The sequence below is a fragment of the Cicer arietinum genome, chromosome 2 (assembly GCF_000331145.2).
Source record: "Cicer arietinum cultivar CDC Frontier isolate Library 1 chromosome 2, Cicar.CDCFrontier_v2.0, whole genome shotgun sequence".
NCBI lineage: Eukaryota > Viridiplantae > Streptophyta > Magnoliopsida > Fabales > Fabaceae > Cicer > Cicer arietinum.
The window spans coordinates 48,596,766-48,615,688 of NC_021161.2; the positions used below are offsets into that span (position 1 = coordinate 48,596,766).

An 18,923-nucleotide genomic window follows, 5' to 3' on the forward strand; every position below is an offset into this window, starting at 1 on the left:
TCAACATTATAAAACATTTTATATCTATAGTCTAGATACATTAATTTAAAAAATATGAGATAAACAATTTAAATAATAATTTATAAAAATAAAAATATAATATTCTAATTTTATTAGAATAAATAATCATCATTGATTTTAAAAAACGGTACATAAGATATGATAAATCAAATAGTTAAGATTTTGTCCATCTTTACACTCATATTTTTTTATAAATAATAAATAATAATAACAATAACAATAATAAACAATTGCAACCATTTCCCAAAAAAGACGAAACCGAACGGAACCATTAGCATAAAATTAGGGTTAGGGTTTAGGAAAAGATTGAACAAAAAATGGGAACCAAAAAGAAATCAGCAAAGAAGATAGAGCTCGAAGAGGATGCGGCGGATGCGTCAATCACACTAATCAGTGATGACGACGATGAAGCAAACAAGGATCTCAGCCTCGAGATTGTTCAAAAAGCGCTCCTCAGTCGTGCAACAAATCCCCAAAACGACGCCGTATTGAATGTACCAACAGTTATCGCCGCATCCAAAGTTCAATTGAAGGAGAAGAAGAAGAAGAAGAAAAAGAAGAAGCTTGAGTCTGAAATTGAAACTGTAAATGTAGGTCCCATTTTACTTGTTCATTGAAGGTTTAGTTTTTAAAAATTTGATTTTTGTTCCCTTAATTTTCAATAAAAATTGAGTTTTATTAGATTCTGTTTGGATTTACTTACTCGAGCTTATTTGAAATTTATGAAAAAAGGTTTATGATCTGTTTTCAACTTACTTAGGCAAGCTCTTCATGATAGCTTAGGAAAATAGTTTATAACTTATATGAAAATAGTTTAGATTTTTTTTTTTAATCTTTTGTTATAAATAATAGCTTATACACAATTGCTTATATGATAAAATAGTTTATGCTATAAACATTTAAGTACTCTGTTTATCCAAACAGAGTTGTCTTCAACAATTTTTTTTCCATGTTACCTGTCGTTTTCAATGTAAACTGGCCTAGCTCAGTTTGTATAACTAGAAGGGTATATGATTGAAACACACCTTAATTGCTTATTCTGATTAAAATTATTTTGTTTTAAGACAATTATTAGAGTTGAAATGATATATTATTTAGCCAACATTAGTTTTAGAACATTTGGGATTGTGTTTTATGTAGGTTGTTGAGGTTGAAGAAGAAGAAAAGGAAGATGTAGAGAAAATCAAAGCTCCAGAGAAAGAGCAACATGGCGAAGCAGAAACAGGCATGGTTGATCCGAGCGACAATGTTGTTCTGCGTAAGCTGCTTATGAGTTGTAATATTTGTTCTGAACTGTGATGTTGAGAATGCTATGCTAACATTGCATTGGATGTACTGACAGGAGTCACTGGTTCCGACTCGATTAGTGAGGAGATTAAGACTCATAAAAAGAAGAAGAAAAAGAAAAAGCCTGAATCTGAGATTCAAACTGTTAATGTTAGTCTCTGTTAGGCTTGTTCAACTTGAAATAATGAATTTTCTATCCAAAAATAGTTTAAAATTTAGGATTGTCTGTTTTGTTATTTTTGAAACAACAAGTTGTCTTATGTAGGCTGCAATAGTTGAAAATGAAGAAGAAAAGGAATCTGTAGAGACAATTGAAGTCCCGGAGAAAGTAGGGCCCGTTGAAGCAGAAATAGGGGTGGTTGATACTAATGACAATGTTGTTCTGCGTAAGCTGCTTGTGAGTTGAAATATTTATTCTGAAATGTGATGTTGAAAATGCTATTGTGCTGTCTCCAAGGCTTACTTTGGGTATATTTTTTGTTCTATCAGCGTGGTCCGAGGTATTTTGATCCTCCATCAGATAGTGTTTGGGGAACATGCTTTAATTGCGGTGAAGAAGGCCATGCTTCTTTCAACTGTACAGTTGCTAAACGCAAGAAGCCTTGCTTTGTATGTGGCAGTTTGATTCATAATGTCAAAAAATGCACCATGGTATGTCTGGTTTGCTTCTCATATTCTTTTTTCTGTTTGATGGAGCAATATATACTACAGTTACTGACTATATGCCGTAGGTCTGATCGATCTGTGTCTCATGTGTATGCTTATTTTTATTTATTGTCTGAGTCTGTGGTGCCAGGTCTATTTTATTTATTGGGCTCAATTGTCTCGAGTTTGATCTAGTGCTGTCAAATAGAGGCACTATAGTGTTATAGAATAGCGGATTTTGAACAAACCTTTATTGTTCCGCTATGTGATTCAGTGCATAGTGTTCTCAAATAAGTCATGTCAATTGCGGAAAATAACGGTTTGTTCAAATTTCGCTGCGCTGTATTGCTATAAATATTGTGGCGTGCTAATGCTACAGCGTAGCATAATTTAAACAAACTTCTATTTCCGTGTTCGACATTGTAGTTTTTTTGGTTGAAACCAACTGTCTATAAATTGAAACTTACCAATTTCTGCAGAATAAATTACAACTGTTTAATAGACTGTCATATTGGTTTGTCAGTGCTTAAAAGTGTTTTATCATGGTTTACAGTTTATCTAGAATTATAGATTTCCTTTGATTTTCTGTAGGCACGATATTGCTCTAAGTGCAAGATAGTTGGTCACCGGACTAAAGACTGTGATCAAGAGAAGCACACTTGGGGTTCTAATTCTAAAAGCTTGACAATATGCTTGAGATGTGGGAATTCTGGGCATGATATGTTTTTGTGCAAAAATAATTATTCGCAGGATGATCTAAAGGTTGTTGTCATCCATCTCTTTCGGCTTCTTTTTCCTCTTTTTCTTTTTTAGCAAAAGGTTTTTGGTTTAATTCACTTGGATATTAATGGGTACATCAGATATGGATTATGGAGTGTTTGGTTGACGATTGTTTACTTTTCCCTCTTATTGAATAGGAAATTCAATGCTATGTCTGCAAGAATTTTGGCCACTTATGCTGTGTCAACACAACAGATGCTACACCAAACGAATTTTCTTGCTACAAATGTGGTCAAATGGGTCATATTGGTTTGGTAAGTCTTTTAATGGTCTATCGACCATATACGATATTTTCTTCTTTTTTTAAATCATGACAACACATTATGCGCAACTTTTTCTTTCTAAAAGTAGTTAGGTTTGCGTTTCTATCAATTTAATCTTTTTGTCTACTGGGAGTAAGGCCACTAAACTGTTTTAAAAACTTAGACTGGACACATAATTATGTTTTTTAAATTAATTTTTGAGTATGCATAATTATGAAGATCAACTGGTGCAGGCATGTTCAAGGTTGCAAACTGAGAACACCACCAATGCAGCCACTCCTAGTTCATGCTACAAGTGCGGGGAAAAAGGACATTTTGCCCGAGAGTGCTCAAGTTCTGTTAAGGTAATTTTCAATATATGTCTATTAGATTGTAATATAATTCTATCTATTTATCTTTTCTGTCATTGGTTATTTCCCTCCGTAATCTAGACCATCCTTTCTGCCTGGCTCTTTCTTTCCAAGGGTAATTTGGTTTGCTTTTTATTTATAAACCATTCAAAAACTTTGACTTGACAAAGCAAATGAAATTCCAATTTACGAGGATCTATTGATGCAGACAAATTCAAGGTGGCAACCTGAGACCACTGATCCAGCCACACCTAGTTCATGCTATAGGTGCGGTGAAGAAGGACATTTTTCTCGAGAATGCTCAAGTTCTGTTAAGGTGCATATTGGATGTCTTAAAGTTGCTTAAATTATCTTAGCTGTTTGCTATTATCTATTACTATTGGTTTTATGCTTTCTAGCCAGATAATACTTTTATCGTCTTTCAGTTTCTTTTAGAATAACTAAATAAGTCGATTCTTGTCCGCTGCGTCCACCTCCTCAGGTAGGCAACAGGAAACATAAATTATCAAGTACAGAAACCCCAAGATTTCAGAAAGAGAATAGCTACATGGGATATAGGTCTGCTCCACATGAGAGTGGCGAGGCTAGTAAAAAGATAAGACCTCATGAAGAAGAAAGTGACATTAAAACACCAAAGAAGTCAAAGTATAAAGGTGGTTGGATGACAGAGCATCCTGGTGAATTCTCTACTTCAAATTCCAAAAGGGAAATTTGGCGATCTCCAGTATCACCACATACTAAAAATCACTTTTTTAATAATGGTAGTCTCAGTTCTAAGTCTTTTAAGATGAGGAATGATCATGATTATGATGGAACCCCAAATTCTGGAGGATCAGCCAGGTCTTTTCATCACAGATACTCAGCTTCAAGGTTTGGCAACGCGAGTAGTGATGGTTTTGAGAGAATTTACAACAGATGGTAGATTTAGTGTATGATTGGAAACAAGTTAAACTCACCGCCACCGCACATTTGGCTGCATTTCGCAATGGAAATGCAGAAGCTACAAAATGTAGCATCAAAAGGAACCCACCTTTGCATTGTGGCCCCCGCTAAATCAAACACATGCTTAACCAACAGAGTCACCCTTATTTTTTAGTTTTTGAACTCATATTCATGTTTCTTTGTTATTTATTCTTTGTACTTTATTTGTTATACTTCTTTGAACTTGGAGGGGAGGTGTGTCCCCCAAAACTTCATTGTTAAATTAAAAGTGTTTGTCCATCTTCCAAGTAAAGATTAATGTTACAATTATTACAATTTATTTAACCAATTTTACATGTTTTAATGTTTAATCGTGGAATGCACTTCTCTCCTGGGTACCACTTTGATATTTGAAGTTAGGGTTGATTGAGTTGATTTTGAAACCTTGATTTTCTTTTAATGCAACCTAATTCAACAAACACAGGCACTACTTTGATGTTAGAAGTTAGGGTTGATAATGAGTTGAGCTTGAAACCTGATTTTTTTAGTGCAACCTAACCCAATCAGCTTAGACAAATGATGTGTATCAAGTTTGAAATGGTAAAATTGGACCAACTTCATGCTTTGTTATAAACCGACAAAAACACGAACAAAAGCTAGGGATTATTGAAGGGATGATTGGAGAATTATCATTCAGTTTCATATGGAGAAAAAACACATGGATGTGCATGGAGGAAGATAAATTGCCACTCGCAACTCGTCTGTCCATTCGTGTTCGAGCAACATTGATTTGACATGTCTCTCTTACCAAACTTTGACTCACTGGAGATGAAACATTCTCCTAATCTAGGAGTAGTGATGGAGATTTTGTAGATCTTGAAAAAGGAAGGACATAGAGAAGATACAACAAGATAGAGAAAGTCATAACAAGACGTGTAGAAGAGACAAAATAGATGAGTTGAGATATTGGCAAAGTTTTACATTTAAATTTTTTCCATAAATATTAATGTAAGTTATTCTTTGCTCAACAAATGTATGTGGGTTCGAACTCACACACCCACACTCATGCCTCAATAGTGGTACCACTAGAGTACAACATAAGAGAATTGAAAAAAACTTTTTTTTTCTTTTTCTATTTAATTAAGGTCTCACACCACATTCAAATAACTCATAGTAAATTGATATGTGACACCTAATTGTACTATTGATCATTCTACACCAGTCTCAAAATTTTAAGACATAGATTATTTGTAGTCAAGAGATCCACACATTCATACAATTTTAGTCTTTTGATCTTTAATCGAATGATTGAAAATATAACTTTGCAACATATATCTAAAACTGACAATCATAAAGTGTGATCAATATCAAATAAAGGCAATATATCATATCGTTTTTTTAATGAGGTTACCTATTGTTACTTTGTAAGCATTGTATTTTATATTTTATCTTCTCTTATCTAATCACTTATTCACCATAGTTCTCTCGTCTCCACAACATAATTTTTTTCTTATTGACTTTTCTCTGTCTAATATTAAGTTTTATTCAGTATTGTAGGTATATTAGAGTGCAAATTCTTATTTAAACTTCTATATTTTTTTAATCATATAAATTATATCTATGACAATTATTCATTTCATCCAACTTATTTCATTTCCATGATTATTTATCTGCACTTTGCTATTTGGCACCGTGTTTTTTGTTTTTAAAAATAACCTCAAAATGACACTAAACACATAAATGAGTTAAATCAAATACAAGACGAAACACAAAAAGAGAGGATCATCCTCAACCCAAACCCTTTCAACATTCATATTTGACCAAAATGGCATAACTCACATAAACTTTCCCCTTAGAATGATTAAACTGTACTAGCCATCTTAGAATGACCTAACGACTCAAACCCTATTAAGAAACAAAATGACATAACTCACATAAACTTTCCCCTTCTTTTACCATACCATCAACTCCAAACAATCACCCTTCGACAAAAATCATTAAAGCGCCTTTAACAAGTGGTTGCTTACACAAGTCTAATTTATTAGTATTTGTCACATTTTTTCAAATGCATTCACAAAGATTGATCCAGTTTTTGTTTTTTAATTTATTGAGTTCTTTCTAATGAGGATTGCTATTAGAGATGGAAATAAATCCGACCGACCGACAGTGACCTACTACTAGCCTACGTCAAACCTAGGGGTGGGAATAGGCTAGGCCAGGCCAGACTTTGAAAGGCCTGAGCCTGGCCTACGATGAATTTTTGAGGTCTAAGCCTGGTCTACGGCCTATGATAGGCTTTTTTTTTTCGGCCTGAGCCTGGCCTACGGCCTATCATGGTCTGACCTGTAAGCCTCTTTAAAAGCCTTATTCACATTAAAAATAATTTTTTTAACAAAATAATTTAAAAAAATATGAAACAAATACCCTTTAAACCCTAAAAAATGATTTTTGGTTTAAAAGAATAAATTTTTTATTAAAACAAACGCACCCATTATTATCTCTCACGAATGGTCTCAAACAAACTCAGATTATTACCTCTCAAATAAATCATCTCGTGCAACATCATATTTAATAAATATATATATAGATATATATAAAGGTAATAAATAAACAATTATCTATAGCTACATGATGCTCTACCCATATCGATTTATATGATTCTCCATATACCAATACTAATGTGTATATGTATATATATATTAAATAAAAAAATGATTTTTCTAACAAAATAATTTTTTTTAAATATGAAACAAATACCTTTTAAACCCTAAAAAATAGTTTTTGGTTTAAAAGAATAAAGTTTTTATTGAAACAAACGCACCTATTATTATCTCTCAAACAACTCAGAATATTACCTCTAAACAAATCCTCTCAAACAACTCGGAATATTACCTCTCAAACAAACTCATATTCAGTAATAATAAACAATTAGGGTTTCTAAATTTATATACTAATAATATATATATAAAGATAACAAATAAATAGTATTGATTTTTATAAAATAAAAAGTAACAAATAAATAATATCGATTTTTATAAAAAAAATATATTGTTTTCATACATGTTTGTTGGAGTGAGTGCAATGGAAATTAGAAGAAGAAAAAATAGAGAATGGAAAACATATAAAATATATATAGGCCGGCCTGTCATGCCTAATAGGCTTTTTTACAAGTCTGAGCCTGACCTATTTACATAAATAGGCTTTAAAAACAGCCTGAGCCTGACCTTTTTATTAAACAGGCCAGATCAGGCCAGACCATAAGTAGGCCAGGCCATAGGCCCCTGTCGGACGGCCTAGCCTATTCCCATCCCTAAACCCAGACCAGACCAGACTTTTTTCTTAAACATATAAGACAAAAACTTTAAAAAAAACCTATTTAGTTAAAAATGTCATACTACATGTCACTAAGCCTTATAAGCTGATCTATTTAAATAAATATAAATAATATTTTTTTACTATATTAATTATTATATTAAATTTTGATCTTTTTTGTTATATATTTAACTTTTATTAATTTACGCATATTAACATCATTTAGTTTGACATATTTAAATGTATTATTATAAAATATAATTTAAGTATGACGTATATAAAGTTATATTTTTCAAAATGTGATGTTAAATATCAAAATAAAATTTAATTGTCATATTAATTCATTAAAAGATATGTTTGATTACCTATTCAAAAATATTAAAATGAAATATGCTTTTAAGTAGGTTAACATGTCATATTAGACTTTTATCAATACCAGACTCAGACCTAAAAAATATGCATATGACAAACTGCAGGTTAGACTTAGACCTTGAATTTGTTGACATGTCAGACTCGGACTTAACAAAACCTAACTGAGCTCAACCTATTCTCACCCTTACTCACTATCTCATAAATCATAAGTCTATTCAAATCAAGAGATTTACATCCACCGCGAAATTCATATATCCAAATGCCCAATTTCATTAATCAAATTAATAATTTTCCTTATCAATCACCTAACTATTGCTATAACCGTGACAATCGTAACATTAACTTTCCCTTTTTACTTAAAATCTCATTTTATATGTACATTTATTTATGAAGTGGGAAAAACTTTCCTCTTTCCATTTAACTATATTTTTTTTTACTATAAAAATGAAAGATTATCAAATTTTAATAGATCCAATTTAGAGGCCCATTTCCATCAAAACTTATATGTTAAAAAAACTATATTCGTCAAAATATCACTGATAATTAATCAACAAATACTAACATACTCTACATTAACACGTGTAAACCTCATTTTATAATTTACCATTCTACTAAAAATCAAGAGATCCATGCATGCACGTAATCAAACATCACAATCGTTGATTTTTAATCAAACGGCCAATATTATTTTTAACTAAAAACCATAAATATTATAACTTGCAAAATAAATCTAAAATTCATCACCACAATATAGATCATTGGATAAAGATCAAACGGTGTATATTTACGATAGTGTCAATCAACCAACTCATTTCCAAATTTCCCTACTAGAAACTTTCCTATAAACAAACAAACCCACAGTAATTTCAGTAAACACAAAACATACACACAAAGCTCACACATGAAAATAAATAAATAAAAAACAGCTTTATTATTATATTACTCATTTGTTTGAAGTAATGCTTCATTCATTCTCTCACATCCCCAATATAATCAATCAATCTTCCCTCCTAAGATTTTGATTCTCAAAACCACTCTTAACCAAACTCAAAAACCCTAGATTCTCTCTTTTCAATCCATTAATAATTCTCTGAGTTTTTCACCCAAAATATACTCAAAATTCTCAAAATTTCCCCATTTTTTTGTTGCTTCCCATCACAATCACTCACACACCCCATCTTAATTTTTTTTTTTTACCTTTTAATTTCTTCAACTGTTTCTACAAATTCCCCTTTTCATAAATCCCCATTTCTTTACGTGGGTCTACCCAAAATTACCACCTTTTGCTCTTTGATCACCGAATGTGTATGTCCAATTTCAACTCATCAACTCGTTTTTTTTTCTCATCTAATAAATGATTTTTTTTTTTCAAAAGGGTCGAATTTTATGTGGTTATTATTGTGTTTTGTGTTTGAAATTTGAATGATTTTTTATTTGTAACCATTTTTTTGTTTGTGAAAAACAGTTTGCAGTTACAGAAGCAACAATGTCGGATGACATGTTGGTTCATTTTTCGTCAAACTCTTCCAACCAATCGGATCAGTCTTTGCCTACAAAGATTGCTAAGTTGGAAGCTCGAATGGTTGGAAAAGCTTCCTCTGCTGCTTCCCAGCAACAAGGTTGGTCCTCTGTTTCTTCAGCTGGGAAATACAGTGGACCAGCTGAAGAGTTGGTTGAACCTTGCAGTTCCAGTGATTCTGATGATGATGTAAGTCTTAATCATTTTTATCTGCAAGATGGGTTTGGTGCTTTGAGTGTATGAGAGTGTGTTTGTTACAACTTTTTTCGTAATATGATCAATATTTATTTTTAAAATTAATCACGTTTGAATGTTTTGATCTGTTTATGAGGGTTCTTTTTGTTATACTTATTAGTTATTTGGTTGTAGTGATAGGAATTTTCAATGTTGATCTAGTAGCTGGTTGTGGCGATTTTTTTTTTTTTTTGTTGGTTGATTGATGGTTTATTTATTTGATTATGTTTTTGTTGATATAATAAATATATGTGGTATTTTTGTGTGTTCATTTCATTGTTTATGTTATTTTGTTGACAAGATATGTATTTTGTGCGAGTATTTGATTGTTGAATATATGGATAATATTTTGATGGATTGAATTGATAGATTGTCATTAACTTCGTATTTTTGTTCTAGAATGGTGGCGAATTCTTGATTCAAGCCAACACGCGGAAGCGCCTTAAACTTCAAGAAGATGATAATGCTGATGTTTTTGAACGTGTTGAGGTTTGTTTTCATTTGGTGGCTCAGTATACTCGACTCTTTTGCTATAGTGATAGAATAGTTGTGTCTTATTGAGGAGACGGCAATTCGTTGGAAAAGTTGCTTCTGTTTGGCTTCCTTTTAAATACTTTGTTGTTGCAATGTTCCGTTACTCTTTGTTTCAAGAATTGGCCATGTAGTTGTTTTCATTCCAACTGAAAAACTATCACTATATCAGGTTGTTGCTGATGGAAGACAAACCAGTTTGGAGGCCGTGGAGACAAAAAATAATGTTGATGCAAATAGAAAGAAATCTGGTCGTGGAAGAGGGAGTTCTGGTTCAGGTAGGGGTCGTGGTTCCAAAAGTAATGATCAGACCAGAACACAAATTTCTCCCCCAACAATTTCATCCTCAAATGGCCAGATTGAGAATAAAGTAAGCTCCTTGCCATTAAATATTTGGTTCTTTATTGTGTGTCATTTTTCAATCATCCATACCTATCAGTTTTTGCAAACTTTTATTTTTAATTGGAAATTGAACCTATACCCTACACATTTTTGCAAGCATAATTGCAACTCTGACATCTTTATCTGATTCGAATGCTCAATGTCTTGGGTGCCTTTTTATCAGTGCTTTTTTTTTTTGAATGGTTGCCTATAGCACTAGTCAATGTCTTATTAATTTTCTCCATATTCTCGTTACGACAAGGTGTATCTGGCATTGCGGTCTAGTTGCTTCTTTTACCTCTGAGGGTTATGCAATTGTAATATTTCCTTTTTCCATTTATGTTGTACTCCTTCATTGTTCGTTATAAAGCTCATAATTATTTGCAGGATGGTAGACTCAGAGATCAGTTTCATAATGATAATAGTGCTTCATTAGAGGTACGACTTCTAATTTTTGCGAGTTTCACGTGTATATTTTATTATGGTAACTAAAAGAATATGTGGCTTTATATGTAAATTAATAGAAGTTTGATACGACCTCTTTCAATTTTCCTTTCCCCCAACCAGATCGTAATGATATTGCCGATACTTTAAAACTTATTGTGACTTTAATTTTTTTTCCCATCTTTATATTGAATTAGGATGAGAATGCATCTTTACGTGCAAAAGTTGCTGTGTTGGAGGAAGACTTGCGTAAAGCAAAGCTAGAAACCTCTGAGCATCAGAACCTTCGCCAACAGTTAGAAAAGGTATACGAATAATTGTCAAATTGCAAGAAGAGTTAGGAATTAGAAGGATGTTTTCTGAATCTTGAATTGTATGAAGCCATATGATACCGTGATAATTGATAAATAGTTTTAAAAAGGGACACCTATAACTGGAAAAAAAAAATAATTACAACAATTATTTTATTCCAAATTTAACTAAATGGCAATTAATTTGTTATTAACAATAATCATACATGCCATATATAAACTCAGATTTAATGAAATTTAGTCCAAACTCGAAAAATGACAATAATTTACATTTTATTTTCTATAGGAGGTGCAACTGGGCAGTTTGTATTAATCCAACACACTTGTTTTTTTCACTCACCATATGTCTTCCTATCTCTAACGTTTTTCCATATGGAAACCTATCATTCTACCTTTCCTAGCAGGCTTTTCAAGAAAAAAAAAACATTTAAATTATTGTTTTTTTATGCCTTGATTGTGCTCTATAACAGCAGTCAAACAGCGGCGCTATAGCGTAGCGGATTTTGAACAAATTGCTATTGTTACACAATACACTATTTAGCATAAAGTGTTGTCAAATATCGATTATTGTGGCACTTTAGCACTGTAGTATAGCGGAATTTGAACAAACCACTATTTTCCGCAATCCACAATTGATAACACTGCTCTGAAATGGCTTTCTACATACATGTTTTTTAGGAAGAAATTGCGAAAAATTGAACAGTTCATGTCTTTTACCATTGGCGTCACAATTCCAAACCAGGTCTGCTGCGGCCGGTCAACAAATGCCAGTGAAACTCCCAAATTGTGTTATTCAAATTGTATTATTTTTATAACGCTATTTGAGCAAAACTCACCATTTTGAGGACAAAACAACATGGAATTTATTGTGAATTGTAAATATGTTTGTTTTTTTGAAATTGTAAATTGTTAATAGGTATTGAAGGTAATGGAATTGACAGTGGTTGAAATTAATGTGATGATTTTCTGTTTTTTAATGTTTGATTCTGGTACGTGTAGGAACTGAAGGAACTGAGAGATCTTGAACAGCAAATGAAGCCTAAGGTTTGATTATTTTCAGATTCTGATTGCACAATAATTGTGGTTAAAGTTTCCTTCTTGAGTCTATCAAGATAGGTACTCCTATTGTTATACATGTTATTTAAACTATAAAGCCATGGATTCTTTTGTGCAGTGCAATACACTGAATCTTAGAAAAGTTCTTGTTATAGGCTCGCTGCTGCCGTCCCCCATGCATAAAATATAAGTTAAGAACTTAAGCTAGCATATTCACATTTGTTACGTGTATTTTGCAGAGAACAAAAATAATATCTGATTTGCTGATATCAGTTTCAAAGGCTGAGAGACAAGAAGCAAGGCTAAAAGTACGACAAGACTCGTTGAGACTTGGAAATGTTGGTGTAATCAGGTATAGGTGGAGCATCGTGACATTAATTTTTATATAATATTTTTATTTGGGTTTTCTTATTGGTTTGATTATGAATTTTAGAGCTGGAACTGTCTTATCTGAGACCTGGGAAGATGGTCAGGCGTTAAAGGATCTGAATGCCCAGCTTGTACGTTTAATTTCTTTCTCCCCCTTCTTATTTTACCTTTTGGATTTTTGTGCCGGGCTGTTAATTTATTTATTTTCTGTTATTGAGTTTATCATGCACTAATGGTATTTGCAAGTATGATGATGAATGTGATACCCGTTTTTATTGCCTCTTATTAAAGATCTTAAATTGTAAATATTATCAAACTTGGGCCTTTTTAACTTTTGTTGGATTCATGACTAAATACATTTATAAGGATGCTGTTTTGGGACTTCCAAGCGTTCTCGTTTTCAGTTATATTGAGCATTTGCTCGTGGTATATAACTTCTGTTTGGTAGTTGTTTTGCAATTGAAACCATTTCCTGTGATCTGGCAGCAGTTTGCATTGGTAACAACTAACAACTTAGAACACAAATTCCTTTATCTCTTGATTTATGTTTTACAGAAACAACTGCTAGAAACAAAGGAGGCAATTGAGCGGCAGCGCAAGTTATTTAAGAAAAAACAATCTGGTAACAGTCGGTTTCCTTTTTTATTTTAGCATTTGTCTTCCTAAACTTAGAGAAGAGGGGTTGAGTGAACGGCACAAGCGACACTAGCCGTTTTCACTTTCCCTCCTCCTTTATTCTTAGTTTATACCAATTGTCATTATTAACATATATACCATGGATCTTAATAAACCTCCGCATTATGTAATTTGTTTGGATCGACTTATAGCCTTCACTATTTCTCTATTACCCTGATATTTTTTCAATTCATGAATGACCATATGATCCTTAGGATGGCTGATTGACAACCAAGTGATTTAACTCAAGTGGCTGATGAGTTGTAGTTAAGGACAACTCCTTTAGAAGAAACCGAGTTCGAATCCTGGCTAAAACAACCTTGGCCAAACTTTAGTTCGTCCTGAGTGAAATCTGGATTACCAGGGCTCCCTGTAGGAACCCAGAGAGTTAAGATAGAAAAGAAAGATCGCTAATTGACACAATAATTATCTGTTTCAAGCTTTCAGATACTGCTATAGACTATTTTGTATCACATTATTCTGCACACTTTCTAATGGTTTGAGTTTTGTTTTGCTTTGGCCTTTTCTATGGTTGAAGATAAGACTGATGGAATCGATGCAGAGGCTGGATTACTGGAAGATGTTCTCATTCATGATGAAATCTATAAATCTCGACTAGCCAGCATTAAAAGGGTAAGTTGCTAATTCTCCAATTATTCTATTTCCTCTCTATGTTTCTAATGGAAGACCAATTTTCAGGAAGAAGAAGTTGTTTTGCGAGAGAGGGATCGCTATGAACTAGAGAAGGGAAGACTAATTCGTGAAATGAAACGCATACGGGATGAAGATGGTTCGCGTTTCAACAACTTTCAGATTCTAAACCATCGCTACGCCCTTCTAAACCTTCTTGGAAAGGGAGGATTCAGCGAGGTGTACAAGGTCTAAATTTTATAGTACAATAGTAATCACTGTCATATTTATATTATTACTTTAGCAAATACCTTACAAGGTTGAGTTAGTAAAACCAGAATCCTAGAGACTTCCTTTGCCTATATTGGCAATTGTAAATAAATACCTTTTTGCAGTGATTTGAAGTAAGAAATTTCCAGCAGGCTTTTGACTTGGTGGATCATAGATACGTCGCTTGCAAGCTTCATGGTTTAAATGCTCAATGGAGTGAAGAGAAGAAACAAAGTTACATAAGACATGCAATTCGGGAGTATAACATTCACAAGACCTTGGTCCATCGTCACATTGTTCGTTTATGGGACATCTTTGAGATTGATCCAAATACATTCTGCACTGTTCTAGAGTATTGCAGCGGTATATGCACCTCATCTGTTTTACGAAGATCATTATTTGATTGACTTTTGTAACATAGACTATAAATATTGCCTGTTTGATTTTTGTTTTGTTTACCACTCCTTTCTTTGCTATACCAGGGAAAGATCTTGATGCTGTTCTTAAAGCAACGCCTATTTTGCCTGAGAGGGAGGCTAGGGTCATTTTAGTTCAGATTTTTCAAGGCCTTATTTACATGAATAAAAGAACACTGAAGATTATTCATTATGATTTAAAGCCGGGAAATGTTTTGTTTGATGAGCTTGGTATTGCCAAAGTAACTGATTTTGGTCTTAGCAAGATAGTGGAGAATGATGTGGGATCCCAGGGCATGGAGCTTACATCTCAGGGGGCTGGAACATATTGGTAAGTGACGAAGATAATTGTTGTAGGATTTCAAGTTTTGAAATGGTTCAAATTTAGTTGGTTTTAAGCTTCAGTCTCTTCAATATACTTGAACTTTGTTACTCCTTTCATGTTTCCATGATTTTTCTACATTTGCTTTAATAAAACCTCTTTACGCCTTCTTTTCTTTTTTGATTTGCAGGTATTTGCCGCCTGAATGCTTTGAGCTCAGCAAAACACCTCTTATATCATCCAAGGTCAATAATTTCCTATGTTGTGAATATATGGATTGTTCTTTTGTGTTTGATCAATTCTCAATTTGACAATCATGTTAGTCACTGATATATTTCACTTTAACACGTGTCATGATGGTTATTGTGCAAAGTTGCAAACAACTAAGGGTCTGGTCAGATTGACTTATTCGAGCTTATCTATTGAAAACGCTTGTGAGACAATTTGGGAGAACTTATAAAAACAATTCATGACGTGTCGATAAGCTATTTTCAGCTTATTTTCACAAGGTCTCTAGGATAACTTATGAAAATAGCTTACATGAAAATAATTTGACTATATTTTATCTTTTATTATAGAAATGACTTATATATAAACACTTGTATGAGAAGTGTTTATGCTTAAAGCACTTAATTTAGTTTAATCCAAATCGGACTATTGGATAATCATCTAACGTGATTACTCTAACTTGTGGAAAAACAGGTTGATGTCTGGTCTGCTGGTATTCTGTTCTACCAAATGCTCTTTGGCAGGCGTCCTTTCGGACATGACCAAACACAAGAGAGAATACTTCGTGAAGACACAATTATTAAGGCACGCAAGGTCGAATTTCCCCCTAAACCTACCGTTTCTAATGAGGCAAAGGTTAGTTGAGTCCTTTTTTCGATGATTACTCCCTGTGGCTAATTGTTCTCTGGCCATCTTTCATTTATTTATATTATTTTATTATTCAGTGGTGGATACAATCTTTGCTTGTTGTAGGTTATATTTGTTGCACAAAAAATCAACTTTATTCCCTGCCCAAGCACAATTTATAATTTATTCCATCCTTAGTTTGGTGTTCATTTTTTAAATTTAGCTTAAAAAGATGTAGTGTTTGAAATATTGTCATAAAATACATCTATGTATGTAACAAACTATGAAGTAGTTAAAGTCTCAGCCGTTGATTTCGAATCAATAATTATAATTCTGCATTGTATTTGTTAAAGAGCACTCCTCACTTTAATGGTGCTAACTCCAAAAAAATATAGTACCTACTATCTGTAATTCTTACTATGAAACTTGACAATTATCTCTAATGTGTCAGGAATTTATTCGGCGGTGTCTAACATATAACCAGGGCGAGAGACCAGATGTATTAACCATAGCTCAAGATCCATATCTCACTTACTTAAAGAAGTAGTGATGTTCATTGACATGGCTTTGTTACCCTCACCCCACCAAAATAAAGCATATGGGGGGGACTTATCATCAAACTTCAGACACTGAATATATGTCAAATTTTGTATAGCCTGTGAAGATTTTCTGATCTCAAATGAGGCAGAGAAAGGATGTTTCCCCATTCTCAAAGGAAGTCTTGTTGTCTTCACACATTTATCTTCTGGTTCAAAATATTGGAGTGGCAAAAGGCAAGTTGGTTTTACTTGTGACCTTAAAACGGTCATGATGTATAGGTGAGAGAAGGTTTTCTTGATTTTTTTTAATAATCTTCTTGCCACCATTATAGGATTTTATTGCATATTGATTGGCTACTTTTTTCTTTTAATTTGTGGAGAGTTGTTTTAAAGACAAAATTTGGTTAAGGGTTTGTTTGTGTTAAATTGGACTAACCATATGGGCAACATCTACCATGAACTACCCCAATAGATGGTTTGGCCTAATATGTGGTGCTTGGTACAAAAGTAGTTTTCAACCATTGGATGTGATGTATTTCAATCAAACGGCCGTGATAAAATAATGATATAAACATTTTGTTGTTTGCAACTTGGCCCCGTATTCTTTTTAGTTCCGCGCTTGTTCAATTTTAGTGATCCAATGTTTGAAATCTAGGGTTCCTCAGTTCCTTTCTTGATTGCAACTGTACATAGTCAAAATTTTCAAAACTTCCTTCAACAAAGTAGTAAGCCATATTACATACCGGAAGCTACAATTAACCTTACCAAAATAGTAAAGGTAAAAAGTTAAGGAAAAATTAATGAATTATAAATTTCAAATGGCTTCTCAAGAAAACACTTTAATATAAGCTATTGAGATTAATTAATTAACAAAATTCATCTCCTTTAGTTAGTTTTTATAAGTTAGTCAAATAAGCAATAAGCTAGCTTATTAGTCTTGTTAAACAATGGGTATATGTTTCTTGCAAAGATGTACCACCCTTTTGGCTAAGATACCTTCCTTTAAAAACAACAGTGCCAAAAGTATCCTCTCCTCTTCACAACACCCTTTCTAACTTCATTACGAGCTTGATTGGCTCTTCAACTTTCTAGGACTACTTTTTCTTACTTAGTTCAATTTCTAAAATTTACTCAAGAACACAACTATATTTTCGCAGTTATATTTTTAGAAGAAAACTTTGATCACCGCCTACATTTATTCAAAGAAAAAACATCTAGAAAACCGTTTGCTTGTGAAATATTTTATAAAAATTGTGTTAATTTTACTCGTTAATAAGAATGCAAAATATTTTGAATATAATTATCTACACCTTTAAAAACAATGAAAATATCAAAATAAAGAAAAAAATTATCAAAAATATATTTTTATAAAATAATATTTTATCTTATCTCTAAGACAATGATTTACTTCAAGAGTTTTTTAATATAAAAACAAACGCACATTTTAGAAGAAAAAAATATTGTCACAAAGTAAACGATCATAATTTAATTAAAAAAAAAACATAATTGTAATCTTTATAATCAATTGAGTAGAATTAAAAAAGATGAATACAATTTATATGAATGAAAGTAATGAAGATGAACAAAATTAGGTTGAAGTAAGACTCGTCATTAAAGAGACAAAGTTGAAGAAGTAGAAGACAAACAAACATAGTTTTTCTAAAAATATGACCAAGGTATTGTGATTTCAAATAAACAAAAAGGTATAAATAAAATATTTTTTAGATCACAAAAACAAGTGTTTAACAAAAAGTAGTGATGCAAAAATCATCCATCCTTTTTACTCCTAAAGTTTGGGTCAATATGATCGTAATCCAAAAAAATAGAAATCTTTAACGGAGAACAAGACATCAACCAATATAAAATACGGACAAAGTTTGAACCAACTATTGAATTACCCTTTCCCGTCTCAAAAATTTTAGAGCACATAATGTTTCTTTTTACTCATTGGTTCACAAATCGACACTCATTATCTCATAAAATAAATTACTACATTAATTTTTTTGGAGTCTTACACATAATTTTATACATTGAGTGTTCACTTTCTATCACTTTATTTATACATTTGAAGACAAAATTTATTTATTATTTATGTCTTAAATTATTAATAATATTATTTTTACATAAACTCGTAATATTCATCATCTTCAAATTGAATTTATTATCAATTTCAAGATTTATAACTCAAATCTTCAAGTAAACATATATTTATCTCTGACAACAACAACACTAAATTTATCAAATAAATAAACTCATATTTTCTTCTTTTAGATAGAAATATAAGTTTATTTTAAAGATTTGAGTTATGAATTTGATGAAAATTTAAATTTTATTGAAGATGATAATTAATTTTATGAGTTTTGTTTAAAGATGATGATAAACTTTTGTATTTCTGTAAAAAAAAAAAATAACATTGTTAC

At 32.2% G+C, this 18,923-nt stretch overlaps 2 protein-coding genes across 2 annotated transcripts; both read left to right on the forward strand.

Annotated features, from left to right (window-relative positions):
* Positions 1-246: 246 nt before the first annotated feature.
* On the forward strand, positions 247-4,638 carry LOC101500814 (uncharacterized). The gene is made up of 10 exons (XM_004491084.4): positions 247-611; positions 1,162-1,279; positions 1,364-1,458; positions 1,574-1,705; positions 1,798-1,959; positions 2,545-2,715; positions 2,871-2,987; positions 3,230-3,340; positions 3,555-3,662; positions 3,828-4,638. Exons 1-10 carry the CDS (start codon positions 339-341, stop codon positions 4,266-4,268), a joined length of 1,728 nt encoding a protein of 575 aa, XP_004491141.1. The 5' UTR covers positions 247-338; the 3' UTR covers positions 4,269-4,638.
* A 4,208-nt stretch (positions 4,639-8,846) lies between these two features.
* LOC101501764 (serine/threonine-protein kinase TOUSLED) lies at positions 8,847-17,092 on the forward strand. Its single transcript, XM_004491088.4, has 17 exons — positions 8,847-9,256; positions 9,417-9,659; positions 10,104-10,193; positions 10,408-10,605; positions 11,004-11,054; positions 11,258-11,365; positions 12,371-12,415; positions 12,667-12,779; positions 12,861-12,927; positions 13,352-13,418; positions 14,010-14,104; positions 14,171-14,350; positions 14,524-14,734; positions 14,854-15,118; positions 15,300-15,354; positions 15,812-15,973; positions 16,416-17,092. Exons 2-17 carry the CDS (start codon positions 9,438-9,440, stop codon positions 16,509-16,511), a joined length of 2,025 nt encoding a protein of 674 aa, XP_004491145.1. The 5' UTR covers positions 8,847-9,256; positions 9,417-9,437; the 3' UTR covers positions 16,512-17,092.
* Positions 17,093-18,923: the final 1,831 nt, after the last annotated feature.

Excerpts from the sequence above, each read along its gene's own strand:
- LOC101500814 (XM_004491084.4), top strand. The coding sequence starts at position 339 with ATGGGAACCAAAAAGAAATCAGCAAAGAAGATAGAGCTCGAAGAGGAT. Across the intron at positions 1,960-2,544 it reads ATGTCAAAAAATGCACCATG|GCACGATATTGCTCTAAGTG; the intron begins GTATGTCTGGTT and ends GATTTTCTGTAG. Across the intron at positions 2,988-3,229 it reads AAATGGGTCATATTGGTTTG|GCATGTTCAAGGTTGCAAAC; the intron begins GTAAGTCTTTTA and ends CAACTGGTGCAG.
- LOC101501764 (XM_004491088.4), top strand. The coding sequence starts at position 9,438 with ATGTCGGATGACATGTTGGTTCATTTTTCGTCAAACTCTTCCAACCAA. Across the intron at positions 12,416-12,666 it reads AACAGCAAATGAAGCCTAAG|AGAACAAAAATAATATCTGA; the intron begins GTTTGATTATTT and ends TGTATTTTGCAG. Across the intron at positions 14,351-14,523 it reads GATTCAGCGAGGTGTACAAG|GCTTTTGACTTGGTGGATCA; the intron begins GTCTAAATTTTA and ends AATTTCCAGCAG.